The sequence below is a fragment of the Pieris brassicae genome, chromosome 5, assembly GCF_905147105.1.
Source record: "Pieris brassicae chromosome 5, ilPieBrab1.1, whole genome shotgun sequence".
Lineage (NCBI taxonomy): Eukaryota > Metazoa > Arthropoda > Insecta > Lepidoptera > Pieridae > Pieris > Pieris brassicae.
In genome coordinates, this window is record NC_059669.1 from 8,635,258 (window position 1) to 8,658,629 (window position 23,372).

A 23,372-nucleotide genomic window follows, 5' to 3' on the forward strand; every position below is an offset into this window, starting at 1 on the left:
TGGTTTTATTTACAGTCTATAAGTATAGTATGTATTTTAATAAGTTTATACAATATAAAAAGAACTGTTGCTTACAATAAATTTATTTGATTAGGAATTATATTACAAGCTAAAATCACAAGTTAAGTACATTTATACAAATAAATATATTAATTATATAAACATTTGATTTACTTGGCTAACATTTGTCTTAAAAAAGTGCATGGCATAATCACTTCCTAAAATGTGAATTAGTATTTTAGGTGATGCATGTAAGCATATATAAAATATTTAGGAAGAACAGTAAAATGCTAAGTGCGTCCATGCTGCGTATGTAGGCATTGTAAAGTTATGAGAAGGTAGAAAGTTGTTTTCATCAGATAACTGACCACTTTTAAGATAAGTACCTTCAATTTGACGTAAATATAAATCAGTGACACTCATTTACTTAAGACCTAAAATTCTCCCAATGAATGTTTTTATAATTAGTTATTTTAACTATATTATTTCTAACTTTTTCTCATCTTCATTAGTTTTATAGAATTATTTAGTATATGTAGGTTAATGAATTAAATAAGACATACAGAATCACACAAGACAGATGATGCTGGTCACTATGGCACTGGTTAAGATATATACAGACATAAATTGTATCACAATGATGAAGTACCCTATTGCTATGGTATATTGGAGTTCTGGACATTGCTATAATAATGTTATGCTGGTGGAACTAATATTCTACACCTGCCCACATAAAATGAAAAATACTTGTGCTAGCTACCATCATACAGATTAAATTAAAACTAAAATAATCTTCTAAAAGCATTAAGCATATCCCCGTCGGTTGAGATTGTAGTATAGCCCCTTGAGCTGCATGAGATGCGCGTGAGTTCCGACTTCCGCCAGGCTTCCATCGTTGAGCACACAGATGAGATCTGCATCTCTAACTGTGCTAAGGCGATGGGCGATCATCACGCATGTGCGACCTGCCTTTGCCCCATCCAGGGCATCTTGAACTACCTTTTAACAAGAAGTCAGTCACAATAATTATACTATAAAAATATATTTGATATTAATATGCCAACATCCTACATTCACAGTCCCGCAACCCCGTTGAGGCAGCCTCAAACTTTGTGTCTGTTTTATGTCAATATAATTTTTAAGGCAAACGGACGATCACATCTTTGCGCTTTCGAATCAAATCTATTGCTTTCAGGTTGTAGTAGGTAATCTAATAAGTATTACCTATCCACGTCTCAAGGCAAAGAAAAATAATAAAAAAACGTCTACCGCACATCATATTTTAGGGCAAACGAACTTAGAAAAAACTTATCTACTCAAGTTAAAGCTTAACGTGACAAAACATACTTTTTCGCTTTCGGTATCTAAAGCGCTAGTAGCTTCATCCAAAAGCAGCATCTTTGGTCTTCTAATTAATGCTCTCGCAATAGCTACCCTTTGCTTCTGACCTCCTGACAGTTGGGTCCCTTTAGAACCGATATTGGTGTCGTATCCCTGTGGAGTAATTAATTTATATATATATTTCTGATTGGTTTTCGATGTATAATAAACTAAAATATTCTTCGAACATATACGGTTTAAAAAAAACAACCGCTATCTGTGTCTGACGATTCAACTCACGGAAAAAGTAAAAAAAAACAAACATGTAAAAAAGATTCACCCTGAAAATTTCCAGATATAAATAAATATATGTGATTAGGTTCTACTTGAAGGCGTTTTGATCGTAATATATAAATATATAAAATTTAATACTCACCGAGGGCAGAGACACAATAAAGTTGTGAATATTTGCCTGCCTAGCGGCATCAATGATTTCGTCCATACTGGGCTTCCTAGAGTTGTCTCCATACGCAATATTTTCTCCAATAGTACGGTCGAAAAGTATGGGCTCTTGTTGTACAAATCCAATAGTCTGTCTTACGTCAGCAAGACGGAGTTTGTTAAGGGGGATGCTGTTTTGTGCCTGTAAACATATCATTGATTATTGTATTGAAAAGTTTCAACAATATTTTTAGATTTTCTTATTATTTTGAATCGTATTGCTCAGCGGATGAGACATTTATGCTTTGAATGTATCTATGTAATGTTTTAGAAAAATTATAAAAAACGGGCATCATCCAAGAGGAATTAAAAAGGGAGGGAGTTTTAGGAGATAACTATTTTTGATGTTGTGGCGATATATTATTTGTCTTCAGAAAACTTACTAGTGAAATGAAAAACAGTTGAAAATCAACATACCACAATGCCCTCATCGGGATCGTAATATCGCTCCAAGAGCTGTATAATGGTGCTTTTGCCACAGCCACTTGCACCAACAAGAGCGATGGTCTTCCCGTTCTCAATCTCTAGGTCTAAATTCTTCAGAACTTGTACTAAAGGTCTCGTGGGGTAGTGGAAACTCACATTTTGAAGGCTTGCTTCTCCTGTTCCTCTCTGAAAGTTTGATATTTTACTTCAAAACGTTATGAAGTAAATACATTGTTAAAAAATATTTGCGTGTACTAGTGTACACACGTAAGAAGTGAATTTTCTTTATGACCTTATTTTTCGAAAAATTATCTATTATATGCAACATTACAGAAATTGGTTAAATAAAGTTAAATTAGATAAAGTTTAACAAAAGGCTTTTATTATCATAGACGTTAATAATAACATGAATAATTTAATACAATTATTTCATTTTAACTTATTACTACTAAGATTATTATAGAAATGTATTATTTCCTTATTAATATCATTGTTATCGTTATTATATATTTTTGTTATTAATGGCTTCGAATCTCTTCAAATCAACCGTGGTAGGGACAGAAAAAAGATGGTGCGTAACGGAAAAATGTGACACGTAACCGAAAACGTGACGGTAATTTTTTTCCAACTTCGATAAAGAAGTTTCACTTTAAAAAAATGTAAGTAAATTGTACTTTTAAAGTTGACACAGAAATTTAGATGTAGATTGAACCTTTTTTTTCGAGTCAGAATTTTATTCTAGGAAATGCCTGTATGAAACCAGTTAGCGAACGCACGCAATCGGTATATTATATATATATAATATTGAGTGGATCTCAATCCACTGAAACCCAAATGAAATCGTTAAATGGGTATACTTACAAAGTTTTCTGCAGCGGGTTTATGTGGGTCGGTTATTTTCGATTCTTTTTCTAAAATAATCATCACGCGCCTGGCAGCTTTTAGACCTTTCTGGAAGTTGGGCGCGAAGGCGAAAGCCTGTGCTGCTGACGCAGAGCCCATGAGAAGCGCTTGAGCAGATCTATAAAATAAATAAAAAGTATGTTTTATTCAACTTCTAACTCTCTCTAAAACTTTATTAAAACTGATTCATACTAATTTTTGGAATAGGATAAAGTATTTTATATCACATAGGTATCAAATACGACACTTGTTATTCAGGGTTTATAATGTTTAAAATGTAAAAAAAAATTTAATAATCCAGATTTTTTTTCCAAAAAATAATAATAAATTTATGACATTAAAGTAGAACAAATATCAGTAACTTACTTAAGTATAACAGCATAGTCAACGCCTTCGTTCACCATTAAAGTCCCCCCATAATACAAAGCAGCCGCGTAAATAAAGTTGAAGAGCCCTCTAGATAAACCAAAGACAATCCCGCGCCAATGTGCCGTTTTCTTTGCAATCTGTAGCGCTGGTAATAGTTGTATGGCGTAATCTTTTAAGAATCCCGCTTCACGACCTAGTGAGGCAACTGTACGTACGTTTGCTACGGCTTCTACGGCGATCTGTAATGTCCTTGGTTTTGTAGACAGTCATCGTATGACAAAGTTTTCGACTAGCTTATATACTAAATTACTTATTATCAATGTATACAGAACATTTAAAAGTATAATATTATTATTAATTCTGATGTTTCACGTTATTATTTATTATGTAAATTATAAGAAATATATACCTTAGAACTGGTCTCCATAGTTTTCGCCGTTCCAAAGGATTGTGCGCTGACCATTCTACCTTCCTTGTACAGAACACCCACCATAAATGGCACAAATACCATAATAAGCAGTCCTAAGCGCCACTCGTAGAATAAGGACACTCCCAAAGCAAAGCTAAATGTTCCCAAAGCTTGCAACACTGTTCCGATTCTTTGACCAGTCGCCTAAAAAATATAAACATAAGTGTCACAAAAATAAGGCTATGTATGCTAAAGAAATTTTGTCTTATTAACTAATTATTACACTAACGCCACAAAACGTAGATATATTATAGTATGTTTATGACAGACCTAATAATTCAGCAAGATATTAAAATATATGTATCGTCACTCGTTAGTTTAATCAAGGAGTTTTCTTCCCAAGTCTTCGATTAACATTTGGTACGTTAGACGAAGACAACTTGGGGAATTCCTATTATAAACAGCAGAAGGCCTAAAGATATGTGATCGAAGAAACAGAAATATGAGACCAAACCAAACAGAGGGTCCACCAACCTGAAGCCCATTTCTGAAGATCTTTCTATTATTTATAAATCTAAAAAGGTAATTTCTGCGTAGTAACAATTATTAAAACCCAGTAATACAGTTGAATATAAACACTATCGATATATTTCTATGTTCGCAGAGTGAATTCACAGTAGCGATATTGTGTAAATTATGTGTTTAATATTATAAACGTATTTTATTATATTTTAATTATTTAATGTTTCTCGACATTATCGTATTGGCATAGTCTGTAAGGATAATGTGTATTGCTGTAAAAAAAAATTACCCCCTCAACGTTTGCAGCTTCTCCCGACAATCGGGCACAGAGGGCGCCAGTTGAGTTGGACTTGTCGTCGTAGAAGCCTATTTCCTGTTGCATCAACTTTTCAAACATCAGTTTCCGGAGCCGTTGAGTTAAGTATGCTCCAGCAATTCCAAACATTGATACCTTTAAAAAGTAGACAGCACATGACACGTTATTATTTAAGGATATTTTTTTAATAAATGTAATGAATTCTGAAAATATTTACCACAATGAAGTTAGCAATTCCAGAGAAAATCCCGATTCCAACAAATATGAGAGCGTACTTTCGAACTTCATTCCTAACATATTCAGGGTCAGGATGTGAGAGAATCTGAATAATTTAAAAACAACAATATATCAACTCACTTCACTCTGTCAAGACCTGTAAATATTAAATGACGGCATAATTTTGTCATAAACGTTAGAGATTAGACATACGTGGGTCATACTTACCTCAACCTCTGAATCTTAAGATCAATTTGCAAGAAAAAGAAGAAAATACTGTTAAGACTTACACTGAAGTTATGTATGATGATATTTATGTTAAGGTTGTAAAATATATGTAAAAATTAAAATTACCCCAATGAAGTCTCCAAGTATGACACCCAATAACGGCATCGCAAATCCGCTGACAACAGAGGCGATACTGGCCGCCGTCACGGACTTCCACTCTGGTTTGTTTAATCGAACAACTTTCCAGAATGACACTTGTGGCTCTTCTGTTTCTTCTGCTGGTTCCTAAAATGGAAATAAATTATTTATGTGTGCATGGGAGACGGTATTATTATCAGCCCGTTTGCCCCTGTTATATAAAAAACACAAAGTTCTGAAAAGTTTTCAGAACCTGTAGGTTTTAACATACCTGAATCCTTGTCTCTATGTGCTCGTCTTCGTCCTTCTCGCTAACAACAGATACTGTTCGGGTTAAAACGTTGCCTCCCTGATCTATAATCAAGATAAATGTTTTTTAACCTATATAAACCTAGAAAGTTGAAATAATATTGTCTATAACAGAAACTATACATATTGAATCGATACATAAATGAATCGCAAAACTCTACAATGTCTGGACCAATTGTACCAATTCTTTTTTTTAAATGTTCGTTGAAGTTTAAAGATGGTTTTTACGGCGAGAAAAATTCGAATTATTTCCGGGAAAACCCTAAAACAGCCCTTTTCTTTTTCCCTTACAAACGTTTTGTTAATAAAATGTAGAGTCAATTTGAACTTTATTGCTATTCAATAAAGTTCATATTAAATTACAAGCACTCACTGTTGTCTAAGCAATGTCGCGTTCCGAAACACAACAAGTGATAATATCGCGAACCGACCCGACCAAATTGAATAGTCAAAAAATTTCAGAGCTATAGATCATTAGTACTCATTTTTAATTTGGTTGGCTTCGCAATATTATTTCTTTTGTTTTAGTTTCGGAACGCGACATAAAATGCAAATCAATTTGACAGAACAAAGTTTGTCGGGTCAGCTAGTATGAAATAAAAAATAGGTCATACTTAATCATACTACATAGTTATATTTGATATACCTCGGACGACAACACAGTCGAAATAAATAACCAAAGAAATATATTTAAAAAATCATAATAATATTGTTTTTCAAAATGCACATAACCAAGAAAAAGTAGTAGTGTAGTGTAAAAGTGTAGAAAGTGGAAAACTAAATTTGTATGAAAATGACAGTTCGTGTCGACATATTCGGCATCTTGACTAAGCCCTCAAGGGTAGAGAGAGTAGAGCAAAGGTAGAGTATCTTCAAACGTATGTCATATCTGTCATAATTAGTAATTTTTATACCAGTTTCAGTGAAGTCTGGTGAATACTGCAGCATCACCATGTCATAGTAGTGCCCTTTTAATTCCATCAGTTTTTCGTGATTACCACTTTCCACCACTACACCAGCTTTGAATACGTAAATCTTGTCGACATTTCTGATAGTGGTCAATCGGTGGGCAACGACAATTGTAGTGCGACCTTCAGCAGCCTGAAAATATTATTTTGCTGTCAAGTACTATGACGTAGAATTAACATCATTTTTCCTTAGTTTTTATTTAGATCACAAATTAACCTATGTTATCGTCATCGTTTAATAAGTTATAATAGGATGAGGGTAGGGAGAAAACGAGAGGCACGGGCGGAGATTGCCGTGTTTTCGACGCTTTTAAGACATAAATTGTATCTGGTGTGATGTATAATTTTGAATAATTTCGGATGTAACTGTGTTAAGGGGTATGTTTTTTCTAATTATTATTTTAAGATTCGGTTTTATTTTGTTGTGAAGCTATATGAAATGTTTTCTTCCTTTTTAGCTTTGAGAAACGTTTAGATGTTCATTATTGAATGATAAATTAACAAATTCGTTTATGTGGTAAACGCTACCACATATAATAGGTTTGGTAGGATAAACCAAAATCCTCCTGGTATATTTATTTAGTTAAATTAATTATAAGATTTAGTTTAATTTATTTTAATTTTGTATTTTTCTAGTTTAATTGTTTGAGGTTCCTTTTATAAATATCCTAATATGTGCTAATATGTTTTATTTAATGTATACCCATAACAAATTAATAGCATTTTCATTTCTTGTTTTAGAATAAATATAAACCATAACTATCATGTTTATGATCTGTATTCTATAAAACTATTACATTCATTATTATTTTTTCTATTATTTATAAATTGATAATTTTATTATTTATATATTACCTTATCCAAAGCCTTCTGTACTTTATGTTCGGAAGCCGTGTCCAGTGCGCTAGTGGCTTCGTCGAGTAAAAGGATTCGCGGGTTACGTACGAGCGCGCGAGCGATTGCTATGCGCTGTTTTTGACCGCCCGATAGTGACGCACCGCGCTCGCCAACCAATGTATCGTAGCCCTGAAATAGTTATATAGTCAAATCCATTAACCTTTCTATAGCACGGCACTTGGTAAGAAAACTGTTTTTTTTTAACTTGTTAAAAAGGATTATAATAGATTAGTTAAGTCCAACAATTAATCGTGTTAAGATAATTGTTCTAATGAATGTTTATTTTTATGAGGGCAACATAAAGCGTATCTTTAATCAATCGTATAATTATCTCACTTAAAAGGAACCATGACTTACACGTGGTAAGTCATGGTTCCTACCACAAACTCTACTTAATATATGGTATAAAAAAATACATTTTACCGATGGTAATTTCATTATGAACTGGTGTGCATTGGCTTGTTTGGCTGCCTCCTCAATAGCTTGGTTAGTGGCGTCCTCACGACCAAAGCGAATGTTGTCTCGTACAGTGGTATTAAAGAGAACTGGTTCCTGGCCAACAAGACCAATCTGTTCTCGCAGCCAACGGATGGAGAGATTACGGACATCGTTTCCATCTATGTGAACCTGGTGAATTATAAAGACAATGAGCGCAGGTTGTCTTATCGCTTTTTAAGAGACAAATAACCGGTAAACCAGGAAATCATTTTTTAAATATGAAAGCGTGTAAAGTCTTACGATCATACAATTGGAGTAAAAAGTCTAGACGTTTGGAATACACACATACAATTTATTATCAATATACAAGGAAACAAGGAATATTATCTACAATTTTAACAATTTCGCAACTGCCCGGCTAGCTCAGTCGGTAGAGCATGAGACTCTTAATCTCAGGGTCGTGGGTTCGAGCCCCACGTTGGGCGATATCTTTTTTATTTTTTAATCATTTATTATATAATAAACCGGCAAGACGTTATTAAAACCATTAAAAAAAACTTAATTATTCCCATTTAATTCTAACTTACGTTATTAATTGGATAGTATGAACCCAATATGAGTTTGATGTTGTTGAAACGAAAACTTGTACTTAGTACATTTATGTGTTTACAAAAGATTTTAATATAAATTGATTTTAACATTTTTTGTTTTGAAAAGCTAAGCTGTTATCTATAAAAAAAGCAAAAAATTTTTTTTGCCTTGTGATAGAAATAGATATTAAATTATAATAACCTTCTTTGATATGTTTTATTTATTTCGTAATGAAGTAATTCTGATAATTTGGTCTCATAAGTCTACTCTTATAGAGAGCATACTACATAATACAATGGGGAATCGAAGACAAATCATTCAGTTAATATGGCAATAGTAAATAAAAAAACGGTTTATCGAAAGTCTAAAAAATCCTATAAATTTCTTCTCTTACTAAGGATCTTTCAGATATATTAATAAATGATCCCTACATGTCATAAATAAGTAATTTAGACAAACTAAATCGACTTCAATATTATTTATTAAGGTCATATTATTTTCTCTACCTCACCAGAAATGCGTGGTGAAATTTATGATCACTCGATTTGACTAAGTTTCCTAGAAATTTGTAACAAACACACATACATTTAACTGAGGCACATACACGTGTTCTATTCCAATATCACAGTCCACAGACTATTAAAATTTAGAGTACAGATAAGTGGATTTTTTGACAGTCTTTATAACTAAGGAAAACCGAAAAAAACTGTAGGGAAAAGAAAAGGCTCTTATTATTAAAATTACAATAAAGTAGAAATTTGAACTCACGCTGCCATCAATAGTATCATAGTATCTGGAAATAAGTTGAATAATAGTTGACTTTCCGCATCCCGAATGGCCAACCAGCGCCACAGACTGTCCACGCTTCACCGTTATATTGATTCCATTTAACACCTAAAAACATAACTTTATAAAAAAGTGAAACCTAGTTAGAGATCTCAAGGCACCATTTAAAAAGGTCTTCATTTATCCGGATTTCCAATGAAACAGGTTGAATACTATTTTTGTCTCATTTACACAGGCCCCCGCTTATAGAGGTCGAAATTCGAATATACCGACTTTCCACAATCATAATCTTAGCTTTTTAAGAAGCTTAGTTTTTTAGATGCTGTTTATTTATTTGTACAAAATGTACAAATATATATTTCTATAGAAGAAATAATTGTTCATTAGCTACGGTCATATTAATCGAAAGTTTACAATGTTATTTGTTAATGTCCTTGGACATATTGTCACGCCAAATAATATTTATATTTTAAAATTTTGTTTACTATGACAACTTTTTAAATAGCTGATAACATTATCTTTAAGAAATAAATATAAATAGTAGTTTCAGTGATTCTCTGAATACGTAATAAAAATAACTTGGATCGGTATTTAATTAAGAAATATGCCTGCATCGTGCCACCATGGGTAAAAAGCTGCCCTAACAATATATTATTATCTTATTCGTAATGAACTCTTAGAGGAATTAGCCTAGAAAGGTTCAAATAATCATCTGATTTTATTGGGTAATCAGTTCAATTGTGCAATAACCTATAAACATAAAATAAACGTACAAGAAAATATAATAATAAATAATGTTGCTTAACAATAAACCTTACCGGTACATCCGGTCTGGAAGGATAATGAAAAACTACGTTCTTGAGTTCTATATTTCCTTCTATAGAACTGGGTACAGCACCTCGATTCCTCATAGGATCTATCGTTGGTACATTGTCAATCAAGTTAAAGATTTGAGCACCAGCTCCCTTTGCCACTCCGAATACTTCCATTAAAGTGGACGAGATACCGAAGTTTGATGATCCCATCATCACACCGAAAAACACCTGGTAATAAAAAAATAAATGAGTATAAATTTTAATTTTACAAAAAAAAAATTAATTAAATTTTCATAAAAAATTTAGAAATTACTTTGATAAAATGTATTAATACGACGCGATCATACAGTTTTTTAATAGTTTTATATATATATTAGGACTTACAGCTATCATCGTATCCACATCGTAGTTTTCTGGCTCGTTCTGTATGAACTGGCTCCCGAACCAGAACGACAGTGCATACGAACAGAAAATACAGAAGAAAAGTGTACCCATAGCCAGACCATTGAAGAATCCTGGTAAAGAATAATACCATGAAAATTCAAAAAATTTAATTGAGCTATGGACTTCCAATTATAGTGTAATTATATTTAAAGTACTTAGGTAAGATAAAATAGCTTGTCGCAGTGTTTTTGTTTTGATATTTTTCTATTAAACGGTAAAGGAACATCGCAACCATGTCTGAGTGTAACATTAAAGGTCGCAATTTAGCGCTAAGTACGACTCCCATGTGTCAAATTTAGACAGCGAAAAATGTCGAGCCTAATAATTATGCGCAAATATGTGACATGTAAACTTACTAGTCTGAACAACAAAAAAAAAACTAATTACTATAGCACTAGATACTAAAAAAATCAAGTGTTGTTTTTATTATTAACTTGGTAGTTAAAACAAACTTTCAATTTTATTTCCATCCATATAATTAATAAAGATTTTATGTTACCTTTCTTGATATTAATTTTTCTGGCTTCACTAGTGTGTGTTTCGTATCTTTCCAACTCTTTATGTTGTCCACTGAAAGCGTACACTGTACGAATTGCTGACAGGACCTCCTCAGCTATTGAACCAGCTTTACTTGAAGCTGCGGCTTCCTTCTTTGACAGCCTGGATGCAATCTATGTATAATATAATAATGATGAAGTTATATTGACGTTCTTTAACTATGAGTGATGAATTTTCGCCATTGAAATATCTATATATATTTAAAAAAACAAGAGTCGACTTACAAGTCCAGCCATTCCCACAAGAAAGAGTGTAACAGGAAAAGTGACGAGGCAGAGAAGTGCCAATTTCCAGCCCTTCGTTAGAGCCATTATTATTGAGCTCACGAACGCAGCCTGGTAGTAGATGAAGGTACCAAGTTTCTCACCGATTCCTTCTTCTAATTTTACAACGTCACTGCAAATACATAGTCGCTGTTTAGTTTTTAATCTTAAGTAAAGTTAAAAATGTGTTTGATGAGTATCAAACAATCCTAGAAGATTTCGCTTCTTAGTAATTCGCAATTTTTATTAAGTTCTTTTTTGTGCGCAGTAGTCACTTAGTAGTTTTTAATATGTTTAACGCACATATCGCCACTTTTGTCAATACCAAAGGCGGTTATTATTTATTAGATTTATTTATTTATTAACACTTCGGTGAACATAATTAAATTAAAAGATGGGGGAACTGGCGCCCTTATCGCTTTCGAGCGATCCCTTCCAGGCAAGCACTGTGAGAAGAAAAAAAATGTATTACATTAGATAAGGTAGCCAAGTAGTGAAAAAATACATATTACACATAGTTGTTGAGAGAAAACTAACGTGCGTGTGTGTGCTTGTACTAGTTTACACACGTAAGGAGTGAAACTTCTTTATGACCTTTTTTCGAAAAATTGATCTCCTATATCCAACTTTACAGAAATTGGTTAAATAAAGTTAAATTTAATAAAGTTGAACAAAAACTTTTTATTATCATAGACATAAATACATATAATACAATTATTTCATTTTACCTTATTACTACTAAGATTATTATAGAATTTATTAACTATAATAAAATTGTATAATTCTAATAGAATTATTACTATGATTGTTATCGTTATTATATATTTTTGTTATTAATGTCTTCGAATCTCTCCGGATCAACCGTGGTAGGGACAAGAAAAATATATCGCGTAACGGAAAATTAAGAAAATAATCAAAAATCAAAAATAAAGTTTCACTTCAAAAAGGATTCATGAAAAAAAAAATTAAAAGTACACATGAATCACGATAATTTAAGATCAGTCTCACGTCAGTTAGTAGTTAGTAAGAAAGTTAGGGATACTAACTAAATACACAATAACTAATGTAAATATAAATTTAACATGAATAATATACCTGACTAAAAGGTAGGTGTTACAAACAAAAGCAACATGTATACTCACTCAGTCATTTTCGAGGCAAAATCTCCGGTTTGATGCGTGTCAAAATATTCGAAGTCCTGATTTAAGGCTGCCTTCAGGTATTCTTGGCGTATTCTATAAACCTACAAAAAAAATGTATAATGATCGAAAAACCTGCCAACCCATATATTATTTTTCTAAAAAAATTGCCAATCCTGTTGTATTGGTTCCTCGTGGAAATAATAGTTTTTGTTCCCACGAGAATGTAAGTGCGTGCTCCTATTTCACCATGCCTCCTGCTGATAGAGAATCTTTGACAATCTCAGACAAATCTCTGTTTTTAATTTATTTTATTATTATTTATTTACTTCAGATGTCACGTGGAACATGTTGTAATGCTTGCAGCTCCTTACAAACGTTGAGTAAAACAAAAAAATCTTGGCGATTAAAAAGAGTGGCGGAGAGTTTATTGCCAGTTCTTCTCTTCCGTTCTACGCCCTTGATTTGACAACAGGCAGTAAATATAAAATTAGAAGCATTTAATGTATATTTATTTTTTTGAGGTTCATAAGTGTACATTGTTACCTATATGAATAAATGATTTTTGTTTCGCATATAGGTCCCGTTTAGGGACTTGTAATGAATATAAATGCTTATAATTAATGAATTTATTCAAAAATTTTAAATCATAAGTTTTATCCACGTTCAGGCTTTACTTAATGTATGGCCATAACTAGAAAAAATATATGATTTTAAGCTTTAGATATTTAAACGTATATATATATATAATGACCTGATTATAAGCAGAAAAATTCATTAGAACTGTAGCTCCATATGACGTTAGAACCAGAATGACTCCGACCACAGCGTTATTGATCGCAAAGTCTTGGACTGCCTGAAGAAACACGTCCCCTTGTGGATCTCCAGCTATTACAGAAATCCCAAACTCCACCATACTTTGTAGAAGTGAGGATATAAGTAATGTGTTCAAAGGTGTCATACAACCGGAAATAATTGAAAATATTATTCCGACTACGATAAATAATTTGTCCTGTGTCGAGGCGAAGCGAAACTGAAAGAAAATATGATTTGTTACTTATATCGTTTATTTTAATCGGCTACTGTATTCTATAGGTTGGTCATTGCGGTCAACCGGAGTTTCGACGTCCTTAGAAATTATTTTGAGTAACCACCAGATCCACTCAAACTATGAATTAATTTAATTATGCTCTAAACAAGTGTGAATTACTATAATACAATATAGTCACAATTCACATTTTACAAAAGGAGCCGTTCATGTATTACGTAAGCAGATTTACAGCAATTTATCCCCCCCCCTCCTCATGTCAGCCGAAGTAAGCAAAGCTCTCAAAAAATAGCACATAAACATATTCATTTTTTGTAGGAATCCTCGAAAATGCATTTCGTTTTTAAGCATAGATGTGTGGATAATATGGTTAAAAACGTAAATAATTACTTTTGACGTAATCACCAAATAAAAAAATATACCTATAGTGCTTACGTAATAATTGAACGGCCACATTTTCGTATTCAACTCCTGCTATATGAAAACCCATTAAAACTGTTTCGTGACTAAGGGAAATGTGTATTGCTACGATACGATACAAAATATTTTTTCATACTCACAAGGGTAATGAATGAGATTCCGGGAACTTCAGGTGCAGGAGGCTCTGATTCAGTTTCACTATTCAAAAAGGAAAAGATTTCAAAATTAACGTAATTCAAGACTGCGATTTCGTGAAAATTGAGTAAATAAGTATTTTTCGCGGGTTTCATTTTATATATACTATTATAATATCTAGAGCAGTGTTGGCCTAGTGGCTTCAGCGTGCGACTCTCATCCCGCAGGTCGTAGGTTCGATCCCTGGCTGTGCACCAATGGATTTTCTTTCTATGTGCGCATTTAACATTAGCTCGACGAACGAAAACATCGTGAGGAAACCAGCTTGCCTTTAGGCCCAAAAAAAAGTCATTGGCAGCCGATTGGTAAGGGTGCAGGGGGGTTAGAAGTAGGTACAGAGGATGAGAGAATTATAAGTTGTATAATAATAAGCAAATGCAAACTTCAACGTGGTATAATACCTTAGTATCTAGGATTCATAAATAATAATTGTAAAAAAATATTTAGATTTTATTTTCATTCATAATTGCCAAACCTTATGTCCAACAACTTTTATACAATAAAATTTCATAATTGATCTTAATTATTTGCTTGAAAAACCTTTTACTTAGGTAATATCATACTTCTAACTGCGATACGGACATAATTTATATTTTTTATTTTGCGAGATTTTTATCAAATTCTATTATCCATATTATGTTTATAATAAATTTAGTTTATCATCATAAGGAAAAAACATCAATTACTAATCAATCTGAGCAATCTTTCTTACAAAATTTAATATTAACAAAATTCTTAACAAATAAACCACAAAAAAGAATTTAATGATACGATTAAACTGATAAATCAATACGATAACGTTTCTGATTCATATATTTTAATTAATATGACAACGCTTTAATAGAAATAAAGTAGGACCAATGATTGTTCGCTTATGAATTTTAATAGAATGATAGCTTAGAAAAAAATACTAATTAAACGTTATATGAAGGCAATTAGCTTAATTGTTAATTTTAATAGCCTTGTAACGATGTGTCATACATAATTGTGGCTCTACTGTTTGTACGAAAATAAATAAAACCGTACTAAACTTGGTTGAACTTCGAAGCCTGACATAAGTACAGGTCAAGTCTTAATGAGAACAATTTTTAGTGGTTAACATAATTAGATACTAAGAATTAGAAAATTACGCTGTAGATACAATAAAATTCGTAATCGTAAAAATCGTAATTTCCGCATCATTGCGTGTCATTCACGTAGATACCGCAATTGATCGCCCGAATTAATAATATTTTTTTACCGACCACTAAATTCGTGTTTTGAGTCTAGTTTAGAGAACTCATTGTAGTAATTATTGGACGTTCTCAACAGCTCTTTATTATAAAAGTCTACACGAATCCAGTGTGACATGTCGAAATCATAAACGATTTACTAAAGTATTTATATTAAATGATTTACTCACCCTTTCCCTCCATTTTTCGTAAACTCCACTTGAGACAAGTCGTTCACTTTATATCTATTCCTTGCTTTTTTTAAATCCGCCATTTTTATAATTTTGTTTTACACGACGCGCGTACCACGACCACATTTGCAGTCTGGCCAGTTATCAATATTGATATACTTGTATCATAAGATAAATTAATGCTTCATATCTGGAGATACAAATTGTATTGATGTAACAAAGATATCACACACTTACAATACACGCGGTATAGGATAAAAATCGTTAAAACACATATGTGTAAAGCAGGACTTTGACTTTGACGAAGAAATAGTGAGCAAATTATTTACATGCCCGAAATAGATTTGTAAACTCTACCAACACTTATTAAACACCTTCCGCTGAAACGCGCAAAATATTCCATACGTGGGACGTTACCGATGAAAAAAGCCATGGGCAAGAAAATTCCGATGCCTTTATAATCAATAGACATTAAAAAATTTATCACGACCTGTTGAAAAGAAAAGTAAACATCATTTATAACTAATTACACGATCTAGCAGCCCTGTTAATGCGTATCTGTAGGCAATAAAAGGACACGATCGATAGACTTAGTTACTAATAAAGGTTATGCGGTTTTATCATAAGTGTTTCTGATACGCAGACTTTTGCATATGCATGCTCATTGTCATAATAATCCATCCTTAGTGTGTCTTTGTCTATTTCATTAGTTGGGTAAGTGAGTGTACCATGAAAAAAAATTGAGCCTAAGATATTTATTCTATTTAAATAATCAAGTTTTGTTTATGGGGCAGGAAGCGAGCACTAGGCTCTCGTTGAATAAGGTAACACACACACACCTTATACACCTACAACGCCGGGGGCTATCGAGACCTTTTAGAAATGGTACGCTGTATTCTTTACCTTAGTCGTATCAGACCGGGGATGCTTCAACTGGCAGCTGATGCCACAGAGGTGGTGAGTGATAGAAAGTGCTTTAAAAGGCGCTGCGTTGTGGAACGTCATGAGTTACATATCTACAGAACACATTTAGTTCATGTGGAAACATCATTTATAAAATGATAAAAAAAGAGTTTGTATTTCATGTGTTGGTTATATCATAGTTTTCATATTTAATGATCCTTTTAATTTTATTCAATAATTTATATAACGGGTTTTAGAACAGATAACAACAAAACTGCACAATAATAATAGGATCGGTTGCGATACGAAAAAAATCGAGTTTCCATTTATTTTAATTTGTTCTAATTAACATTTTGTAATAATATAATTGTATAAGTTACGACTATCGAAGTCATGGATCCCAATAGTGAATAGTCGATACGAACTAGGTTGGACATGCAGAATTCCACTGGTCTATATTGTATGAGGACACGGAGGTCGTTTAAAGCTGATTTTACATCAACACCTGAAAAATGTAAAGCATTTCCGAGAAATTCCTTGCAAAGCGAACTGTAGACGAAACTTTCATAATAGTATTTTAGCTAAAACTTTGCTATAAAGAATAAAAAATCCTTCAAAGTTATGGCACATGGGTCTGACAACTACGGTACTGCAACTTCATTTTTAACTTCTAAGACAGCGTTAAATTTTCATCTTGTTACTATTACGTGATAATGTTTTAACCTTGTAGAGGATTTCAAACATTGGGACAGTTAACGTTAGTTATTCTAATATCTTTCAGATTGTAGAAAACTTACTAGGTTCATTGAAGACAATTGCGTGATCTATTATATTGATTACTCTCTCCCGTTGCCCGTACACCAGTTCGCAATGTTTTGCAAGACTGAAGACCATAACCACGCAAGTAAATAGCCTCATTAATGTTGACAGCACCGGGAATATACCCGTCGCATGTTTATGTAGGTGCTACGAACCAAATAATAAAATAGCCTTTTTATTTATAATTGATGGGCTGCATTGTCATTTACATCCTTTGTCTCCTTTATTGTTTTACTTGTATTGTGATACTGTTTTTGATGTAAAGTGTTTATCATCTTATGTTTAAAAATTTATTCCTGAAATGGCTTGTAAAAGAAATATTTCAGGTGTTACCATGACGTGTGATATCGTCTTCCTGTACAAGGAAGTACTCTTATATGTGTAGAATAAAAGCAAGTACGTAGAGGCTGACTTCATATTTCGAATTAAAAAAGATTTTAAAGGATAAGAATTCATTTACTGATACAACCATAACAATGAGGACAAAGCAGTGTTGTTGGCTTCAGCGTGAGAATCTCATCCCTGAGGTCGTAGGTTCGATACCCGTCTGTTCACCAATGGACTTTCTTTCCATGTGCGCATTTAACATTCGCTCGAACGGTGAAGGAAAACATCGTGAGGAAACCGGCTTGCCTTAGACCCAAAAAATCGACGGCGTGTCTCAGGCAAAAGGCTGATCACCTATTTGCCTATTAGATTAACAAATGATCATGAAAAAGATACAGAAATCTAAGGCCCAGACCTATAAAGGTTGTAGCGCCATTGATTTTATTTTATGACGATTTGTGGTATCATTGTTTATATCCAACCTGTGATCCAAGCAATATCCTGGCAGCAATATTTGTAAATCGTATAATATCAATCAATACACTGAGAGTGTTCAGAAGGACCTGGAAATTAATTTAAAAGCTTATTAATATAACAATTTGAAATAAATCAATGTTATTCAATTACCCTTCATTTTTGAGTATTTATAATGGTATATAAGTACTTAATAATGATCATTATCGGTATCAGAGACTGGCGCCATCTTGACGAATACGTATACCTACACATATGCTAATCTTTACAATCATGTTTTTACGGCATAAAAATAATTTTACTGTTTGTTACACACACAAAAATAACATTTAGCATGTATTTGCTTAAGGAAAAAATATTCTTTTATAAAAAATAGGCCCTACTATACCTACCCTTGTTCCGAATGCTTGATTGACGAACTCAGCTAGTTTAACTACCCAAACGTAGCATCTACCTAAGCATTTCACTACCTCAACATTACTATTCGTAGTTCCAACTGTAATTATTTTTACAGAAGTCTCATCATTTTCGCCGACTCTTTCTCGATATGAACATTTCAGTTTTTTGCAAAGAGATTCTGCTGCGTCGCCAATAGCACGGAGACGAAAGTCTATATGCATTAGATGCGCCGTCATATCTAGACTAGTTATAATTTTTATCAAGACAAAAATGTAGGATATTGAAAATGCCGATGCAGTTTTCCAACCGGATGAATCGAGCCAAGCCCAATAATCGCCTGCACAACTGATCGTCCATATAAAGCCGTATATCAGAATAATCTTTCGCAGCTTCCCGTATAAAACTCCACAGTACTTCATTCCAAGTTCCTCATCCAATTTCTCGTATATTTTGTAATATTCTTCTAAAGAATTGCCGCATCTATATACAATGTACAAATCAACGATATATTGAAAAAAATCAAATGTTACTTGTACTGCATCTGTGTACTTAATCGAGACCACCACGTCGTGATATGTATATAAAATCTTGAAATATAATGTCAAAGCATCAATGGATCCAAGAATAAGAGCCGGTAAAATGAATGTTACAATCGATAACACTGTATACTTTTTATGTTTAAATGTATCACACTTTAACGAAAACATCCTTAGAAAAGGATTTAAAATCCCAATAGATTTCTTGATGTCTTCAACGCACGGCAATCGATGTTTCGGAATCATTTTTCATAAATTAATCGAGAACAGTTATAATTAAAAATGTGTTGCGAGTTGTTTGGGGAATAGAAATAGAATGAACAACGACAAAACCAATTACATTAATAGAACTGAAAATTACCTTCACGATATGAACATTTAATAGCAGGTACTTCAATAAAGGCATTACTAATTACAGCTTAATTATACTGTCATTTACAAAAATGCCCATAAACTTAATAAAATAAAAACTATAAGAATGAAAGCAATAGAAAATGTAATAACGGTGTACTGAAATGAGATTGGACGAAAACTTACAGCTTTTTTATTAAGGGCGGCAACGATGGCATGGGGTAGATACCTGTTTTAGGACTGTTGTATTGATAATTTTGAAGAAATATTGTTGTTTTGTATGCATCCATTAATTGATCATTTAACAGCTTCATGTACACATATAACATCAAGCTGGTATTTGGAATATAGAAATTTAAAAAAATTAAGTAGTGGGTTGTTAATTTATAATATTTATGGCACCTTTTGGCTGGTATTACAAATCAAATTATATACACAAATCAGCAGAGCAGTGTTGGTCTAGCTTCAGCATGCTACTCTCATCCCTGAGGTCGTAGGCTCGATCCCCGGCTGTGCACCAATGACTTTAAAAACTAACCTTAGACCCAAAAAGTCGAGGGCGTGCGTCAGGCCTAGAAGGCTGATCACCTATTTGTCAATTAAAATAACAAATGATTATGAAACACATACAGAAATCTGAGGCCCAGACCTTAAAAGGTTGTAGCGCCACTGATTTATTTTATTTCAGCCCATACTTTGTAACTTCCAATTGTGAATAGCGACAATGATACTGATCTCAATAAGTTTTTGTATCACGAGATCCCAAGGTAACCTCGGAGCTGGAGATCTTGAAAGAAAACAAAAACGTCGAGATCGCTACCTCTATTGGAAGTTACAGAGTATGGGTCGAGTTTAAACATGTTGTGATGCACTTCATTAAAAAAATAGCAGAATACTCACCTATTTTTTATTTGACCTTAAAAATAAATACATTAAAAATATATACATATTTTATAGAAATATGTTTTAAATTAAGAAATAGATGCTGATTTGAAGCATGAGACTGAAGTTGTATTTCAAATGTGTGTTTGTTTAATTTGTTCAATGTTCTTTACATTGTAGCAAGGTATGTAATACCTTATAAAATATTTTGATTTTCAGTCATAAAGACAGTTCAAAAGAAATAAAGCAATAAATAATTGCAACAAATCAATTGAACTTTGAATGTTGTTTATCAATCAATAGTCGACATTCATAATACTTAAAATTTGGAACAAATACACAGTACTTTGTGTTCTGTTTGTAGACACACCATTTGCACTTAATATTACAATAACAATCACCTGCACCGTCTCCGCTTACTGCTAACTTCATCATTATCTACACTTTTTTTTATAGAATACTTATTTATAAATAATTCTTCATAGACAGCACTACTGCAACTTGGACTTAGAAATTGTGAAATTTCATTGTATAACTGTCTCTTGTAGGTCTCTGGATTACCATTGGCACTTGTTTGTATAGGCATAGTCTTATTTTCTGCCTTAACCTTTATTGATTCTTTCATTTCTTGAATTTTTTGTGAATTCTGATCAATTTTTCCTAATAATCTATTTTCCATTTGTTGCAAACGATCTTCTAAAAACTTTAAGGTGTATTCCTGAACACTGGGCAGCTTTGGTTCAGTTGATAAATAGGATGACACTTGTGTTGACCCCTGAACTTTCTGCAGTTCCTTCTTTCCTTGATCTTTATATTTCAATACTTTCACAATTTTTGGAGGTGATTTCTGTTGCATGTTATTATCCAATGCTATAACGGCATCCATTAATTTCTTATTAAATTTCCTCTTTTTTTCTATTACAGCTAATCTTTTTGGACTCACCCTGCCTTTTGAAGGTGACACTGACTTCTTGTTATCACTTATAATACACAGTTCTTTTGGTTTTAGAATTGACTTAGATGGTATATTAGTTACTTTGATTACAGATTGATTTTCTTGAGGTAATAAGTTATTCAAGCACAACATTGTCGTATCAGTTTTTTTGGAAATTGCATCTACTGGGTTAGCTATTGTTTGAATTTCTTGCCTATTATTATCCCCTGTTATACTTGGCAAACATTTTTGTTTCTTTCCATTGATATCTATTGTATATAATGGTTGTGCATTATTAGTTTGGAGTTCATTTGAGGATAATGATTGTGGGATAAATGGTTCATTTATAATTATAGAATTAGTTCCTAATAGATTCTCTTGTGGTTCATTTACTTCTAAAGTATACACTGAAGGATGTTCAAATTTTAGAGAGTTTAAATTTAATGAGTATGAGGGCTGTTCATTTTCTAATGTTTGATATTGTATATCCAATGAATATTGAGGTGGTTCTTGCTTTTCTACATTTGAATCTACAGGATGAACCAAGTTTTGTTCTCTAGTAACTAAAAAATTTCTTTTAACGGGAAGAACACTAATTTTTGTTCCAGTACTAATAGGTATAGTTACTTGGTTATTCTTTTTTGGTAATTTAATAACTGAACTTGGTGATATAGGCTGAAGATTTTTTGGTATTGATATAGCATCCTTAATTTTCTTTTCTGATAATATCTTAACCTTAGATGCTTTATTTACAGGAGTTGAAGGTGTTGTTATAGGTTTATTTTGCATATAACTATATTCTGTATTTGCTTTAATTTTTCTTGGTTCCGCTTGCTGTTTGTTACTTAATAAAGGCATTGTAACCTCTGTCAAAGGAAATTCACCTTGAATTATTGGTTTTTCGTCACTGGGGACTACATTATCCTCTATAATTATTTCTTGTACTGTTATTTCTTTACTTGGTTTTTTACTACTTTTATCATATGGATTAACAATAGCTAACGGTGAGTTGATATTAGTATTTGGTTGAAACACTAATCGATCACTACATTTCCGTATATTCCGATCAGCTACAACATAATCTTTACAGTCTAAGCTAAATGAATCTATATTGGTACTGTTTAATAAATCAGATTCAAAGTTTGTTAAGAAGTCTGCATATTTAATAGAGTAGTTTGCAACTTTTTGGTCATGTGTTAAAACATCATTTTCTATTTCATCTGTTAAGAGAGGTAATACTGATCCTGTATTTTGATCTTTTTTCCACTTTGTAGGATCACAATATGGACCATCTTCTGTTGGAATTGCATCCATAGTCAACTTTGCTTTCTGTAAATGTAATTTAATCTATTATAAGCAAACTAAATTATCAGCATAAGTTTCTTATTAATTTTTGTAATTAAAGCAGGTTAACATTTGCAAGTCATCTTAATGAAAATGGTAATTACCTGGCAGTTCATAAAATTGTCATCCTTGAAATGATGTTGGCATACAACTCTGTTCTTCAATTGGGATACTTTAAGGTTTAAAAATTCATATCGACGTGCATTGATGATCCACTGGTGACATCGAATCTTGTTAAACACAGGGTAGTGAAACATATGAGTTTTTCCATCTGTTTTCATCGTGCAATTTCTATATGTACATTTACAGCCACCCATCGTTTCCTCTGTAATTTGAAAAACCCAAAAAGTAATATCATGTGCGTAAATTGTATATGCGAAATGTATGGATGTTAAAATAGGTAAGAGTTCCCTCTTATGTTTGCTTTACCTTTTGAAATAGACCGAAAATAAAGATTGAAATATTCACGTATTAATTGATAAATTAAAATTTCTTAATACAATCTATATCGGCATTATCACTAGAGGTTGTAAATTTGTTAAATATTAGTCTAAATTTAAATATACAGTTTAGAATTGCGGTTTTTCTAACTAAATAAACATATTAACATAAGCTCTAGAAGATCATTACAGATGTCACTTTTATTTCTCAAACATAATCCAGCGACTATAGACATCACCATACTCCACAGATTAAATATGAGTAAGGATACACTATAATATTAATAGAGTCTATTCGGAAAGAGAACCAACGTGGGAAGTACCTTAACTGAGAGACCTTAA

At 32.5% G+C, this 23,372-nt stretch overlaps 3 protein-coding genes, 1 long non-coding RNA gene and 1 other non-coding gene across 7 annotated transcripts; 2 read left to right on the top strand and 3 right to left on the bottom strand.

The window, feature by feature from the left end:
• On the bottom strand, positions 1–16,063 carry LOC123709274 (ATP-dependent translocase ABCB1-like). Its single transcript, XM_045660460.1, has 23 exons — positions 15,622–16,063; positions 14,165–14,222; positions 13,311–13,589; positions 12,560–12,660; positions 11,379–11,550; positions 11,096–11,267; positions 10,537–10,667; positions 10,156–10,380; positions 9,320–9,445; positions 7,946–8,149; positions 7,481–7,651; positions 6,572–6,758; positions 5,620–5,702; positions 5,337–5,495; positions 4,984–5,088; positions 4,740–4,901; positions 3,929–4,132; positions 3,517–3,758; positions 3,109–3,268; positions 2,239–2,433; positions 1,757–1,963; positions 1,348–1,494; positions 1–999 (listed from the first exon to the last, which is right to left on the bottom strand). The coding sequence occupies exons 1-23, from the start codon at positions 15,702–15,704 to the stop codon at positions 805–807; spliced, it is 3,768 nt and encodes a 1,255-aa protein (XP_045516416.1). The 5' UTR covers positions 15,705–16,063; the 3' UTR covers positions 1–804.
• Positions 8,373–8,445, top strand: Trnak-cuu. Its single transcript has one exon. It is a non-coding gene; the product is annotated as a tRNA-Lys (tRNA).
• A 164-nt stretch (positions 16,064–16,227) lies between the features above and the next one.
• LOC123709277 lies at positions 16,228–17,533 on the top strand. Its single transcript, XR_006753708.1, has 3 exons — positions 16,228–16,335; positions 16,416–16,578; positions 17,306–17,533. It is a non-coding gene; the product is annotated as an uncharacterized LOC123709277 (long non-coding RNA).
• LOC123709275 lies at positions 16,734–19,972 on the bottom strand. Of its 3 annotated transcripts, XM_045660463.1 has the most exons (5): positions 19,617–19,972; positions 18,537–19,023; positions 18,153–18,233; positions 17,322–17,490; positions 16,734–17,029 (listed from the first exon to the last, which is right to left on the bottom strand). In XM_045660463.1, the coding sequence occupies exons 1-5, from the start codon at positions 19,757–19,759 to the stop codon at positions 16,866–16,868; spliced, it is 1,044 nt and encodes a 347-aa protein (XP_045516419.1). In that variant the 5' UTR covers positions 19,760–19,972; the 3' UTR covers positions 16,734–16,865. The 3 variants fall into 3 exon arrangements, with proteins under 3 accessions (XP_045516419.1, XP_045516417.1, XP_045516420.1); XM_045660461.1 differs by having other exon boundaries at positions 18,537–19,972; XM_045660464.1 differs by lacking the exon at positions 16,734–17,029 and having other exon boundaries at positions 17,422–17,490; positions 18,086–18,233; positions 18,537–19,972.
• A 597-nt stretch (positions 19,973–20,569) lies between these two features.
• On the bottom strand, positions 20,570–23,197 carry LOC123710226. Its single transcript, XM_045661994.1, has 3 exons — positions 23,020–23,197; positions 22,695–22,915; positions 20,570–22,575 (listed from the first exon to the last, which is right to left on the bottom strand). The coding sequence occupies exons 2-3, from the start codon at positions 22,905–22,907 to the stop codon at positions 20,710–20,712; spliced, it is 2,079 nt and encodes a 692-aa protein (XP_045517950.1). The 5' UTR covers positions 22,908–22,915; positions 23,020–23,197; the 3' UTR covers positions 20,570–20,709.
• Between the last annotated feature and the right edge of the window lie 175 nt (positions 23,198–23,372).

What these genes read in the sequence shown, in the direction of transcription:
- LOC123709274 (XM_045660460.1), bottom strand. Translation starts at nt 15,704, where the DNA reads ATGGCGGATTTAAAAAAAGCAAGGAATAGATATAAAGTGAACGACTTG. An exon ending in TTGTGGGAATGGCTGGACTT is followed by an intron (nt 11,268 to 11,378) that starts GTAAGTCGACTC and finishes TATTATACATAG; the next exon opens with ATTGCATCCAGGCTGTCAAA. An exon ending in AAGCTGCAAACGTTGAGGGG is followed by an intron (nt 4,133 to 4,739) that starts GTAATTTTTTTT and finishes TATATTTTTTAG; the next exon opens with GCGACTGGTCAAAGAATCGG.
- LOC123709275 (XM_045660461.1), bottom strand. Translation starts at nt 19,325, where the DNA reads ATGATTCCGAAACATCGATTGCCGTGCGTTGAAGACATCAAGAAATCT. An exon ending in ATCAAGCATTCGGAACAAGG is followed by an intron (nt 18,234 to 18,536) that starts GTAGGTATAGTA and finishes ATTAATTTCCAG; the next exon opens with GTCCTTCTGAACACTCTCAG. An exon ending in GGATATTGCTTGGATCACAG is followed by an intron (nt 17,491 to 18,152) that starts GTTGGATATAAA and finishes TTTGGTTCGTAG; the next exon opens with CACCTACATAAACATGCGAC.
- LOC123710226 (XM_045661994.1), bottom strand. Translation starts at nt 22,907, where the DNA reads ATGGGTGGCTGTAAATGTACATATAGAAATTGCACGATGAAAACAGAT. An exon ending in ACAATTTTATGAACTGCCAG is followed by an intron (nt 22,576 to 22,694) that starts GTAATTACCATT and finishes TTACATTTACAG; the next exon opens with AAAGCAAAGTTGACTATGGA.